The sequence below is a fragment of the Desmodus rotundus genome, chromosome 7, assembly GCF_022682495.2.
Source record: "Desmodus rotundus isolate HL8 chromosome 7, HLdesRot8A.1, whole genome shotgun sequence".
Lineage (NCBI taxonomy): Eukaryota > Metazoa > Chordata > Mammalia > Chiroptera > Phyllostomidae > Desmodus > Desmodus rotundus.
In genome coordinates this window covers 114,619,219-114,633,806 of record NC_071393.1, presented here as the reverse complement: position 1 = coordinate 114,633,806, position 14,588 = coordinate 114,619,219, and the positions used below count along the sequence as shown (strand labels likewise).

General features: G+C 51.2%; 1 protein-coding gene across 14 annotated transcripts in view; it reads right to left on the bottom strand.

Moving 5' to 3' along the window:
- RGS6 (regulator of G protein signaling 6) overlaps positions 1 to 14,588 on the bottom strand; it is a 464,787-nt gene that overhangs the window by 13,461 nt on the left and 436,738 nt on the right. For 8 of the 14 annotated variants that reach the window (XM_045201344.3, XM_053927871.2, XM_053927873.2 and 5 more), the window contains 2 exons: positions 13,357 to 13,446; positions 9,606 to 9,659 (listed from right to left, as the gene is read on the bottom strand). In XM_045201344.3, the coding sequence (XP_045057279.2) occupies positions 9,606 to 9,659; positions 13,357 to 13,446 (144 nt within the window). Of the gene's footprint in view, positions 1 to 901; positions 1,353 to 9,605; positions 9,660 to 13,356; positions 13,447 to 14,588 lie in introns of those variants that run through there. The other 6 variants (XR_011651449.1, XM_053927876.2, XM_053927878.2 and 3 more) reach the window with 3 other exon arrangements.

Genomic DNA, 14,588 nt, shown 5'->3' with positions numbered 1-14,588 from the left:
TGCCAATGAGAAAGGCCAGGGGAGGGTGAAAGAGGTTCTCCAACGCTGTGAAAAAGTACGGGTGTCCCCTGGATGCCCAAACCTCTCTCCCCTACCTCTTACATCCCGGCACCAGTCGTGCCTGACAGAGTTTTAAAGGAGTGTTTGAGAAAATACAGTAACAATAAACTCTGGGTTTTCTTTAGCTTTAAAAAATGTCTTATTAAAACTTTACTGACTTTACCGGGATCACCATGTTTAATGAGAAGCCTCAAAGTATTTGAAAGCAAAAGATGAGGAGAGGAAAAAAGCCATAAGCTATAATCACCATAATTATACAATCCCATGATGAGTTGAAAGCAGCCCTGGTGAAGCCTGAGAGAGAGGAGAGTGTTTTGAATCGGGCTGATCCTCACAGCTGGAAAGAGTGTGAGTCGAGAGGACTTCCCTTGCCCTGAGTTGGGCTGAAGGTAAGTCCTCAAGGCAGGGCCCAGGAAGACGGGCCCCAGGAGGGCAGTTTCTCCCCCATCTAAGGCCTCTGGGGGCATGTTCTGCTCCCAGCCAGGAGAGATGCAGTGGGTGGCAACTTGCCGACTGAAATCTGCAACTGGCTTTGTCATCTTTTCTGCTTTCAACAAAACACCTTTTCTGGATGGGAATAATGACAGGCCAAGCTTTTCCCAATGCAGAGCCAGGGCGCCCTATGCCCATGGCCACCCCAGTGGGGCTCGGCCTCCCTGTGCCAGCAGGCGCCTCTGTGCTCTGCTCACTGACCTCCCTTTAGGTGTTGGGGGGGGGCAGGGAGGGGGCGGGGGGAGGAGCCCTGCTGTTAGAGCTCAGCTGCTGCAGCAGCAATTGGTTAAAAAAAAAAAAAAAAAAAAAAGCAAAACACAAGAAACCTCCAAAAGGCAAGGATGACATGTGAAGGCAGTAATTCTGCTCCTTGACAGTGTCCCTGGCTTTGAGGGTGTCATCATCCGGCTTTTTCACCCTCGAGGCAGTGTCTAATCTGACTCTTAGATCCCTGTCCTCCCCTCTCAGCAAATTCCCTCCACGTGACCCACCCTTCTTTTCCACGGCTTATTTATAAACCACGGAGTAAAATGCAGTGGGCTCCATTTAACGGATACTGAATGCATCTCAGGATTCCAGTTGGAAGAGATGACGGAATCCAGCACAGAAAACTGCCCTACAATATCCTTGGCCCTTCAGGTCCTGAGTGTTTCCAGGGAGTGCCCCGTTCCTTGAGGTGACATATTCCACCGCTGGGAAGTTGCTGCGGTTAGACCACGCTTCAGTAGAGCGACCCTCCCCATATAGTCTCCACATTTGTTCTAGCTTTGCCTGGAACAATCCAGAAACGTCCACTCACTCTGGAAGACAAACAAGTGTAGCTCCTGAGGGTTATCGAGTCTCCTTAGGAGTTCAACATCTTTACCTATTTCACTCTCAGCTGACGTGGCTCCCAGCCGCCCAGCTATCCCTTCCAAATTTTCTCTAGATTGTTCAAGTTCCTGATAAAATGTGGGGGCTTGGAACCGAGATTCAACATGGTCCAGAACAACCCAGAGAGCAGTGCCACGCCTCTCTGTCTCCTGACCATGCCACATTTGTCACTGCAGCCTAACGTTGCGTTAAAAAAAAAAAAATAGTGACCAGCCTGCTTTTGCTTATATTAAGCTTGTAGTTGACTACAACCCCACGAACTTGAATGACAGTGAAGGATTCAAATGCCATCCTGTAGTTGTGAGACCGAATTTTTTTGACATAAATTTTATCTGGTTTAATTGTATCCAGCTGTTTTTGGCCCATCACCCCACCCAAAGGAAATGCTTTTCAAATACAATTTCATTATCTACCAAGTGAGCAACACCTTTCAGATCTGGGTCTTTGAATAGGATCAGCATGTCTGTCTCTTCGTCCCGGTCATCAAAAAGGATGTTGGACAGGACAGGGCTGTGGCTGGACCCTTGCAGCCGCAACCAGAAATTGCCTTTCCCATTGACATACAGCTGTGGATTTGCCCTCTTACCAGCCATTCAGACACTGTGGATATATTGTTTTACCAATCACGGCAAACATAGAGGGAGCAAAGGTGAGGGGAAGGGGGGCGGAAGTGGACATCGGTTTTGACCTTACTGCTCTAATATCAGCTCACAGATAAGTATTCCCTGGAGCAGGGGATGTAGTTACGATAGGCATCCTTGTGTGGTAAGCTGAAAGGAGGGTGTGGGAAGTTCTTGCCAAATATGACACCAACAAGGCCCGTTCCTGTTTGGGGCTGTGGCGCCATTGCTCAGGACGGAATGATTGGACCGTGACCAGGGGCCATGGAAGAACCACTGCCATTTGGCCCTGCCCCTGCAGAGGTGACCACACACTCCCAATCCTGCCCACCTTCCCATCCATTAAGGAACCGGTGAACAAACACCCAAGGGCCTTCTCTCATGGCCTTCGGTAACATCACTAAACTGAAAATCCCACTGCCCTGAGCTCTTGTCATTGTCCCTTTTGCCACTCTGCCTCAAGGCAAGGTTTGCAGATTACCTACGGAATTTGTACCCTGCCCTCCTTCCAGAAGGCCATGCTTCCCAAATGCGCTTACAACCACATTTGCTGCTTAAAAAGGGGAAGACCCCGAGTGGTTTCCACCAGGAGCTCATTGTGAGGAGGATGCTGTGGCGGTCTCACTTCTCAGCCTTTGAAGTCCTTTGACCTTGAGCTCTCTGACTTCTAACTTTCCAGTCTGGACAGAGGAAGAGCTGGGTCTCTTCTCCCTGACTTTGTCTCTGGCAGCTTTGTCCCCTTCCTAGATTCCTGACTAACGCCTGGTGGTTTCTCTCTCCTGCCCCTTGGGTGGTGCTGCCGCTCCCCAGGCATCATGGAGGTGGCTTCTGTCCTGCCCCCCGAGTGGTCTGCACTTCCCACTGTCCACCCTGCTGAAGGCACCGTGGTCACCTTCACTCTCTGTCTTCTTACTGGACAGATGGGAGCGCAGAGCTGTCAGAAGTCTGACTGGACGAGTGACAAGGAGCGGGCTGAAATCCCACAACCCCATAAGCCACTTCTAAAGTGAGAACTCCTTCTAGAAGGCTGTCTTTCCTGCGTGGGGGATGGGAGGCAGGCTCAGGATGGCAAAGGGCTGCAGGTCACCTCCCGAAATAGACTCCTGCCTGGCACATGCACACGGTTCGCCCGCAGCCTCCGTGCGCAGACTGGCAGGGGATGCGATTTGGATCTGAATCAGTGGCTGTAAGCACACAGCTGTGCCTTTCTGCCTCCGAGGACTGTGGTTTTCACTTGACTGCTCGGCACAGTGGGGCCGGGGAGGCAGGAGAGGGCCTGGGTGGGGGAGGGGAGGCAGGGAGCAGTCCAGCGGAGCCTTGCACACCCCAAGTGTCCCCGTGTGTGAGGGGCTGGGTCATCGCTGTGTTTTTTCTCTAAATGGCACTCCACAGGGAGGGTGCAGTTGATCACTTTTGGCTGACAGGTTGAACCATCAACTGCAACCGCTGGCAGGGGGGTGGGGGGCGTTGGTCCTTTTCCCCAAAAGTGGCAGGTCCTAGGGCTGACTTACTCAAAAGTGACAATCTCTGACCCTTTTTGACAAGTAAAAATCTCACTCCTCCCCAGAGTTTCAGAAGGAAACTCCATCCCCCGCCATGTTGAATCGCTTCATCATTTCATCTTCTCTGTATGCCACCAGCCAAGCTGGTTCGGTCATCTTCCATTTTACAGTTTGTTAATAAAAAATAGACATTTTCATTTCTCAGCTGCGAGACTGTAATATTGAATATGCTTTTTCAAACTTTACTTGGAACCAAGATAGAGAGGGAGGGATAGAGACCAGAGGAGACTTAACCTACCACAGGCTCTTTAACCCCTTTTTGCCCAGTTCTGAGTGAGGACAGTGACACGCTGGCCCAGAGTTCTCCAGGGAACCAGAAAGTGTTCAGGCGGGTGAGCAGCAGCGTGATGTTGAGGTCCCCAAACGCCCACATGTCATTCCTTTCCAAACCCCACACTGGAGCCCACTCCTCTGCCCAGCTGACCTCACCCCCCACCTCCCTACATGCCAGGCTGGTGTCCCTCCCAGAATGGAGGGGACTACAGAAGTGACAAAGTTGCCCTCCTGGGGCCATAAGCATGGGAGGGAGCCCTGAGCGATGCAGGGAGCAGCCTGTGGCTTAGGTAGCCTGAGGTACTCTTAGTTTTGGTGCTTCAACCTCAAATCCTTATCAAAAAAGTTTAAATACACATCCCACACAATTCTCTCCATGGCTTATTTCCTGGCCTCCAGGGCTGGCAGCCACTTCCTGGGCAGGAGGGTAGCTCCTCTCTCATCCTGAGAATGCTTAGCTCAAAAATCTCAGGATTGAGAGAAGAACAGGCCTGTAGATACTTCCAGCTGGAAAAGTCCATGGAGACTATCCAGTCAAAGCCATTGTATGAAAGAGAAAACCAGTGCTCAGAGAGGGCTAGTGATTAGCCTGAGGCCACACAACTAGTAGGTTAAGGCTGGAAGCAGGAGCCACCCTGCCTGGGGCTGCTGAGGAGTTTCAGAGTCCCAGGGGAAGTCCTCGCTGCCCCACGGAGGACGATTTCCATGTTTTCCCTCCCAAATCCTGCCATGGAGTCCACCTCCATCTCCAGGCAGGCTGGGGGTGCACTACCACTGGATCTCAGGTCTCCGATGCGTGAGATGTTGGCAGTCTAGTCCATGACCCAGTGGTCCCAAAGGGGCCCAAGGCCTGTTTGCAATCAAAACCAACCCTGTGTAAAGATTTGTAGCCAATTTTCCCTTGATGAAGGCTGGCAAGTATTTTTTCAGCTGAGGTCGAAGCCCTCAGGAGACTCTGCTGGGTCTAGGTATTTAAGAATTCATTCCACCAGAGTGCAGGGCTGCTCCCCACGACTGGCTGAGGGGGCCTGGAAGCAACCTCCTCTGGGAAGGAGCCGCTAATGCCAGGCTGGCTGAGCACCCTGGGTGTCTGCTCTCTGCCCCACCTGCTGGGAGCAGGGGGTCTTCTTGCAGAGCTACCTGGAAGTGGGGGAGGGGATGAGCTACTGACTTTTTTGGCTCTCAACTAGCTTTTCCTTGGCTTCTAGCTGGGGAGGGAAGAGAGGGAGAGGGAGGGTTGTTAGGGGAGGGGGGGGGTGGGTGACAGCTGGCTTCCTGGTCTCCATCTGATTTTCCTGCCACACTCTTGGCAGGCAGGACAGAAATGCCAGTCGCAGAGATACCACTCAGCCCATGCCCCTGGTCCTTGCTGTTTCAATTCCAAGGAGCACCTTGACAAAGCTCAACTGTGACGTTCTCTTAGGCAGGGAGAAACACACCAGGCCCTGGTCTGAATCTCTGCTCTCCTCTGCGGCCCCTATGGTGCTGGCTCAGGCACCAGTAACCCCATTTCCCATGTTTGGAGCCCCAGGCTACAGCTGATGAGGCTCTTAAGAAGGCAGCTGAGGGTTCAACTGAGTTCCCAGGCAAAGGTGTCCAGGGAGGCTAATGCCAGCATCACTTGGAGTTGCCACTTCTAATTTAAGTGCCATCACTCCATGGAACTGTATGCAAGGAGCAGGGGACTTTCTCTAGCTTCTCCTCCCCAGGCTGGAGTTCTCACTGGATGAGTTTGGCCACCATCCCAAAAGGGACAATCTAATTACTGCTACTGAGTCTTGGCTAAAGGCCCTTTGCTTCCTTTCACCCCCTCCCATGGGTCCCCCTGGTCCCCGTGTCTGAGTCAGCTCCTGGTGAGGCCCTTCTCACTCTGGTAAACCCTGAAGTAATGAGCATGCCTGAGAGGATGGGGGAGAGCGAACCTCGCAGCTCCGGCCACCCTCACACCCTCCTCTGCTAACCGCAAAGTCAGGAAGATGGCAGAGACCGGCAGGCTGGTCGACACTGAACGGTAGGAAGTGGTCTTTAGTTTGAGAACCTTCCTCCTCCCCCAGTCTGTTAGTAATGACTGGGACTTCCCACCAGAGCACCTGAAGAGGAGAAGGCAGGGGATGCAAAGGCAACCAACAGTGATGGGCCAGATGTTTCCTACTGTGGCTTTCATGTTTGTTTGCTTTTTTTATCCTCACCAGAGGACACGTTTTCATTGCTTTTAGAGAGAGAGGGAGAGGAGAAAGGAAAGAAACATTAACGTGGGTTGCCCCCCATATGCGCCTGGACCAGGAATCAGTGCCTGGGCTGGGGATCAAACCCACCACCTAGACATGTGCCCTGACCAGGAATCAAACTCACAACCTTTCAGTTATGGGATGACACTCCAACCAACTGAGCCGCACTGGTCAGAGTTTTGGCTTTCGTGTTTTATAGCCACCAGGAAAGGAAGCTTCTCGGTGGACAGGGCCAGGGAGAGACAGGCTCCATTCAACTGCCTAGAGGCCATGTCTGGGGCCCTCTTTGAGAAGCTGCTATGTGTTATAGCTCTTCCTGAGATTGGGGTTCCTCAGGCCAGGGCCACCAGGTACAGTAGCGTGAGTCATTCATTGTACAAGGGCAGCTGAGGGTCAAGTAGTGGCTGAAATCCAGCCTGTGCTTTGCTTTGCCAGCTGTGCATCCGTGGGGCTGGGCCCGTCAGAGGGAGTCCTGTTTTCTGTTTTTGATAAAGGTGAAATTCGGGCTAGTTGCACCATGCCATGACTTTGGGTTATGTTTGGTTCTGAACATGGGCCTTCTCTGTCAAATAAGCAGGCTTCCTGCAGTCTCGGTGTCTCCAGTCTGCTAAGCCACACAGTGCCTGGCACAGCGTGTCTCCACATATCCGCCTTGTATGTTCAAGTTCTGGGTGACTCGGAGGAAACTTCTGTTGGAAGGAGAAGCTCACACAACGCTGCCTCTTTGGGGTGTCGCGAGGCCCCTTCTGCACCCAAATGAGCATGGCCCTAGCATGTCCATGAACTGCATTAAACAGCTCTCCTGGGTCTCATGTAAAAGGGGGCATCTGTCACCTTCATCAGGTAATCCCTCCATTCATGATACACCTGAGACTTGGAAAGAACAATTTGCTTTCTCCAAATGTTCCTCCTTTACCAAGAAAAGAGAGGACATTGGCATGGAGAAATTTTGGATTCAGATTCAGTCTCAATAAGAAGCAAGCTGACTGAGCGAACCAAACGCCCAAGTCAACATTTCTTGCCATCAATTATTCCTAAATAGCAGCTGGTCTCCCATCCTTTATCCATGAGCTGCCCGGTTTTGCTCCTTCATGTTTCCGTTGTTAGCCCCACGACTGGATGGTCTTTTTTATACATCTTTCCCAGCACCATGAGAATGCTACTGAACTAACCTTTCATTGAGTTTTATAGCTCACAGGATGTAGCAGATGAAATATTCATGTAGAACTTCTTTGACAGAATCAAGCACTTTATGTATATTATATCTAGAAAATGGCTATCAAATTGCAAGGCCTATTGGTTGGTTCCTTAATTCTGTTTGATTAGAACCCTGGGCTGTTGAGACCAGGTTCTTGGGATCCAGCCTCAAATACCCCAAGAGCTGCCATTCTCTATGGCCACGGGCCATTGCCTTGAACTCAGCCGCCTCTTGTGGGGATGTGGTGCCACCCCAAGAGCACAAGGAGCAAAATGGATCAGTGCAAATCCATCTTGTTTCCACCACTGGAACTAAAACATCAGAATACACCACCCACTGGAGTCTTCATAAAAGAAGAGTAGGAAGTTTACTATTTTTTTTGAAGTTTGGGCCTTTTATCATATAGGTGCTAAAAATGTTGGGAGCTTGCGAGATTCTTCTCCTTCAGCTGGTCCTGAGAACATCTCTGTAGATTCTCCCAGTTGCTAACTTCAGATGCTGGGAAGGTGTCTGGTGCTTTCTCATTCCAAACGCTTTGTTAACAGGCCTTGGGGAAGCACTGAACCAACTGGGATGAAGGGACATCAATACATGCTCTTTGCAGAGCTTCCTTGAGGTCATTCTTGCCTTTCCTGACTCCTCATGAGAAGCAGCCTGGAGATGAGTACCCGTCTTCCTCTCTCACACCCTTGGGGGTTCTGCTTTCCCAGTTTGCACCAACAGTCCAAGTTGTCCCACAGCACACTCTGGGCTTGTTAATAAAATCCCTAAACATCCTCCCCTCACACAAGCAGGCCTCAAAAGAGACAGAGAGGAGTGGATTCTGACCACTCTCTATCAGGCCATCAGGAGCCTTGCCTTTGACAACCTGTGGCCTCTTCTTGGGGTGTGAAGCCACGTGGCCATGGAGACAGACAGCGGACCAGCAGGCCATGCATTCTGCCAAGTTATGACTTCTCATGAGGAAAGCTCATAGAGAGAGAAGACCACAGAAGAGAAAAAATGAGCACCCATGTTTTAATTGCCACCCACTATGGGTTTACATCTAGCAAATTCAAAATAATGTTTAAATTCAGTTAAAATGCATGTAGCTATGGTAAGTAAACAACTAGGTTGCTTTCAACCCTGAATTCTTAGATTTTATATTAAAATAAATAAAGATACTAATCACACAGTGGTTAGGTTTTACAAGGGCTTTCCTCTTCAATGGGTGGTGGGTGGGTGGGGGCAGGGGCAGGAGGGCAAGCTGGCATCAGTGGGTTTCTACCTTTAAGAAGAGAAGTGTGGCCAGTTCCATTTGTGGGCTCCCTGCTCCTGGCTGCCGCATTGATTCCCTCTGGTTTAATATTCACAGTGCAGGCTGGGGCCCTGAACTCAGCAGCTTGTTTTCAACAAGTCAGTGAATGAGCGGATTGAATACTTCCTGCGCACAAAGCCCGAGACGGTGTGGAAAGGGGAGACGGGCCTGTGCTGTTCCACAGGCCACAGCACAGAATCTTTGCCGTGCACCATGGGGAAGACCTATTCATTCAGCACTCTCACCTGTCACCATGGGGTCACCTATGTGCCACGGTGCAGGTCTCTACTCCATCTAAACCGACTGTGCACAGGGCCAGGCCACTTCCCTACCGGGACAGTGAACCTGTGGCCTGTTGTGACTTCCTCAAGGCCTAGCTCCTGAGAGCACAGCAACAGCACAGGGACTTGCTTCTCCCTTTACCCAGGGCTACCTGTCGTCCTCTCCCTGTCACACTATGCGAATGAGGCTGACAAGGGCTGTGACTCATGCAGAGGCCACTAACACACTCCAGCTAGACCACATCGCCAAATCCCATGCAGCATGGCCGCCTCCTGCACACACAAAAGCCGCCTACACAGCAGCATCAGCTTGCGACCCGCTCCCATGTGACTGCCAGAGTTCACAGAGGGAAATTTGGAAAATATTTTTTAGATGTGCTATGGTTCTGAGCCAATTTATTTCATGAGACATTTCGATGGCCTTCTCCCTGGGGCACTGCAGAAGATGCACAGACTGCGCAGCCTCCGGACTCAGACCTGAAGGTCAAATTTGAAGCTGGAGGCTGGGCAGTCGCGTATGCACCTTCTGCAGAGGGAGCTGCCCGGTCTTTTGCAAATCCATCCCTAGAAGTGAAGCTGCAGACACTTGCAAAAGAAAAGGGATGTGTTGAGGGGTGAAGCACTGGACTCCCTCCCACCCCGAAGGAAATGACAACAAAGGGGAACTGAGAAAATGAGAAAAACAAAAGAAATGTGAGGGAACAAAACCAGCTGAACTTACCACACTGCGAGTGAACTTTTCTAAGGAAGTTCTACGACCTTGCTCACTTTCTGGCTTTAGGAAAAACAAACAAACAAAAAAGAGGTAGGGAGAAAAATACAGAAAAAAAAAATCTTCAGCTTACACGTGGTTTCCAAACAGCACAGTGGCAGCTAATGAACAAAGAAGCGAAACAGGGCGCAAAAAACAGGAAAAAGAAGCAGCCAGCGCTGTATGATAGGGTCAGTGGGAGAGACAGGAAAAAAGGAGCCCACAGGAAATGATGCTTCCTCCTTGGAACAGTGAGGAGAGGGGTGTGTGCTTCTGGGGGGTGCGGGGACAGGCATTCATCGTCCTCAGCTCTCCGAGCTGCCTGCTCATGGCTTCCCATTGGCACTGCCCGTGGCAGGGGCCCCTAGTGGCTGTGCACGGGGAGCCTCTGGTCCCTGAGACCACAGGCAGCCACCTGGGGACCCCCAGTGGGGACACAGAGCAGATTAACTTTCAGGGCCTGCAGGTGTGTGGGGGATGCTGATGGGAATTCAAGAAGTGGCTGAAGGTTATAACTCTCTCAGATTTTTCTACCCAGATGCTGCTAGAAAGTTTACTAATTTCGGTAACTCGCTAATGGCCCCCAGTGGTTCTCATTCTGCATCCTTAGAGTAAGGAAGGTCTACCCATGTCCTTTTCAAAGGGTCTTGGGCTTCAGAAGGAATGTTCTGGAAAGAAAATGCTCTCTCAGTACCTAGGCAGGTGACCCCTTCCAAGGTGTACTCATGGCAGGCTGCAGGAGGTTTAGGAACCGTCCTGGGAACTCTTAGCTGAGGGGCCCCCAGCTGGGGCAAGAGGAGGCAAAGCCCTTGGGTGCGCCCTAGGGCCAGCTGCTCACTGTTACCACAGGAGGAACAGGTGTGATTGATGTGCAACTGACCCTCTTCCCAAGTTTCCTGCTTCTTCAAGGATTGTGGGGAGAAAATCACACCCCCAATACCTGCTTGTTTGTCCTAGAGCCTTGTCCCAGGGCTCTGAGCCCAAGACTGGGAAATTTGGAGAGAATATACACTCACATGGATACACACATACACACACACACACGGCAAATAATGGAAAATAGGGAGCTAAAGAAGCAGCCAGGTGTCTGTGGGTGAGCAGGATGTGCTGGGAGCAGAGGGGCAGGCAAAGGGTGGCCATCTGTCCGTGGACAGATCAGAGGGAGCCCTCGGCAGTCATGCCCCCTTCCCCTCAGCTGGCTGCCCGAAGACAGGATGTTGCAGAAGGAAACACAACATAAACTACCCAGCACTGCAGAGCCAGGCTCATCTCTCTCATTGCACAAGGGACCAAAGGATCCACACTGGGCCCTGAGCACCACACCAAGTCTCCACTCTGGGGATGGCAGAACTCAGTTTCAACACAGCAGGCAGCCTTGGGGGGCGTGCACTTAGCTTGTGGCAGGCTGGTGCCAGGCCCTGCAGCTAGCATTCTGTGCCTACCATTCTTGTGCCCAAGAGTTGTGGCTCGCAGAGGGGAGCCATCAGCACTGACTCAGTCAAGTTTCTCTGTCTTGCACAGCCCCTCCGAGCTGCCATGGACAATCGCTGTCACTGGTAGTATATTGTCCTGGAGGAGCCGTCAAAACTCAGCTCACTTGCCCCTTGGGAACGTGGCACATCAAAGTGACTAACCTTTTCATTGGAGGTACTAGCACAGAAGGTGAGTCAGGGATGAGGATCAGAAGGCTGTGTCCCCAGACCCATCAGGGGCCTCGCTCAGCAGAAAAGTGAGGCCCATTCATATCCCCTCTCTCAGCAGGAGGTTGTGACTCTCACATACCTCTAGTGACCTGGATATTCATATCACATGGTAACCCTGAAGTCAGAAGTTGCTCTAGGCCTACCTGAAAGTGCTGAATTACAAATCCAGTCCACACCTGGAGGCTCTCAGGGAGAAATGGGGGAAAAAGTAGGTTTTGCCACTGGTTTTGGAAACAACTGCCGGCATCTGCGAGGGCTTTCTGTCACAAGAACGTCCCTTAATTTGGAGGCTGGGAGGATGTTTCTAATGAATTTCATTTGTAACATTTCACAGGGAGGCCACGAGTTCCTTCCTTGTTCAAGTGACCTCTGATGGCCCCATTGGAACCTATGAGGTTTTCTATCCTCTTATGGGAGGACCTGGGGGCACAGGTATGTCAGCCCCGCCACCCTGAGCTGGGCTGCCTTTCCTCTTAGTGCTCAAACCCACAGGGAGACAGCATGGCCTCTGGCTTCTGCATGTGTAGACAGGCCCAGGTTGGTCAGACGACTAGAGCCTCCAAATTTCCCCAAATTGGGGTCAGTTCAGAGTCTTGAGCCACAAGAAATAAGAAACACTTACTTTGACGTTCTCCTGTGAGATTTGGGCTGGAGATACCAAAAGTCTCCACAACCTTCCTTGAAAAAATGGGCATCAAAGACATTTATGGGAGTATCAGCTCCCTCCATCGGAGCTCCTCCACCTCCATCCTCTTGCAAGAGAACTGGTAAGAGGCCAAGACTCACATTTTCCATCAAAGTAATGACACCTGATGAAAGGGGGTACAGGCAACCAAGAAAGCTGCGTTTCTGACCATCTGGGTACCCCAGAAGTCCTTTACCGCTTTTCAGACTACCAGGGATGTCCTCAGGGCTCCCTAAGGGTAGGAGAGCAGACTGTAAATGCTCATTGAGACTCTGGAGTTACGTGGTACCAACCAGATATGCAGACAGGGTCCTGGCACACAAGGTAGACAGTACACAGAGAGAGAAGGCTGCATGGCTGAGAGGCAGCCCAACAGAGAGCATGTTGATGGACAGTCACATGCTTGGGGCCTGGGGATGGAAGGCTGAGCGGGGAGAAGAAAGGATGAAGATGCTTATGTTCCTTGAGTGGCATGGCATGGAAGTCATGGAATTTGGTGCAAGGAGAGACACACTTAACCACATGTGGGCCTCAGATCAGAGCTGAAAAGTGCAGAGGGTTTGCAGGCATACTGGAATCATGGACCATCTCCCCTGCCTGTCCTTTCCCAGCCCCCATGCCCCTCCCAGCTGTTCCCTCCTCCCAGGAACCCAGCTGAGTTCACCCCTGCTTTAGTCACCCCTCACCATCTGCATGCTGAGGGTCCCTGGGCCCCACAATCCAGGTGCCAAGGGCTAGTAGAGGAGGGGGAAGGAGCTGGGATGTGGTGACTTAATTGAAAGAGAACATGAACACTGTGGAGTGGGTGAGGGAGAGGGAGTGGGTGTCAAGGACAGAACAATCCCAGTGATGACTTCAGGAGCCCAGTGGCCCCCTGGACACCTACAAGGTTTTCTATCCAGTGAGGGGGCTGCCCCAATCCTTGCGTCCTCCTCATCTCTGAGCTGGTCAGGGAGAGACAGTCTACGGGGTGAAGGCTGGACTTTGTAGTGAGGGGCTTTGTCTAGTTTCCTCAGGGACTCACTGGTGGCCCTGGCAGCCCAGTACTCCTGACTGAGCCACTGGGGCCTTAGTGTTTGGTCACACTCCCTGCTGTGGGCGGAACGCGCAGATGGAGGTAATGAGCATGTGGAGAGAGGATGCCACACCAAGGACCTTGGGGTGGTGACCATCCTAACTGTCTTCCATTGGAGTGGGAGCAGATGGAGGAGGGAAAGGAGAAAAGAGAAAGTAAATAAACCCAAGGGAGGATATTCTTATTTCACACCAGCAGCAAGCAGCAGGCGAGGATCGACAGTGCTAAGAAAGGCAAGCCTGCCCTTCCCAAAGATACCTTCTTCTTGGCCAGCAGCAAGTCCTGGTAAGCATTCGACCGGAGGAAGCGGGCATAGCTGTCACTCTTCATCAGCTTGTAGATGTGCTCCTGGGGAGGGAGGAGGCAGAGGACACAAGAAGGAATGGTCAGCTGATTCTAAAAGAGAATTACCACCCAACCAGCCACTGTTTTAGGAAAGAAACAAACAGACCGAGGTATGCTTGTGTGTACCTAGGGAAACTTGCACCATATTTTTGTTTTGTTTAGTCCCACTCAGAAACACCAAACAAAACATATCTTATCTCTTAGAATAAAAGATCTTTGAGGATCATGTCCTTGGTGCCAAGTTAGGGAGCAGTATTGCTTCATAACTAAACCACAGGCAGAGCAATAAGAAGGGACAAACTATTGGTGCACCCAACCACTTGAGTGAATCTTAGGGAGTTACAATGAGTGAAAACGCCCCAGAAGGCTACATACTGCATGAGTCCGTTGATGTCACATTCTCCAAATGACAATTTATAGAAACTGACAACAGATTAGTGGTTGCCAGAGGTTAGGGATGGGAGAATAAGGAGAGGGGAGGGAGGTGTGGTTAAAAGAAAATGGGAAGGATTCTTGTGGTGGTGGAAGAGCTCGGTATATGGACACATCTTACACATGTGATCGAGTTGTACATAACCTAATACACGCACATTGTACACGAGTACAAGCAAAAGTGGGAAATCTGGTAGAGCCAGTGGGTGTGGTGGCAATGTCCCTGTCATGGCCATGCCGTCGTGCTGTAGCCCTGCAGGAGTTACTGCTCGGGACGACTGGACAAATGGTCTATCTCTGCATTCTTTCTTTCAGCTGCATGTGAGTCGAGCAGCACCTTAGAATAAAAAGTTTAATAAAACAAAAACGCCACGTGCAATGATACAATTGGGTCAGTTGTTATGTCAAGGCCACCATCTCATCCTGGAAGGGTGCCCTGGGAACCAGAGCATGGGGCACACGGGCAGATGTGGCTCCTGAGGCTTATGTTCCTGAGGCTCCCATCCAGGAGGGCAGATGCTGTGGCATGCCGCCTTCCCTTCTCCTGCGCTCCTGGAGCTATTTACATTCTGGCCTGGGCAACAAATTTCACCCGTGACTTCCAGCTAATCCCTATTGCCTCCTGGTCCTTTCTGAAAAGATCTGTCCTCACGAAGGGCAGAGAAAGCCTGGTTCATTAAAAGAGGGAGTCTGTCCACTGAAAAAGGGTTACT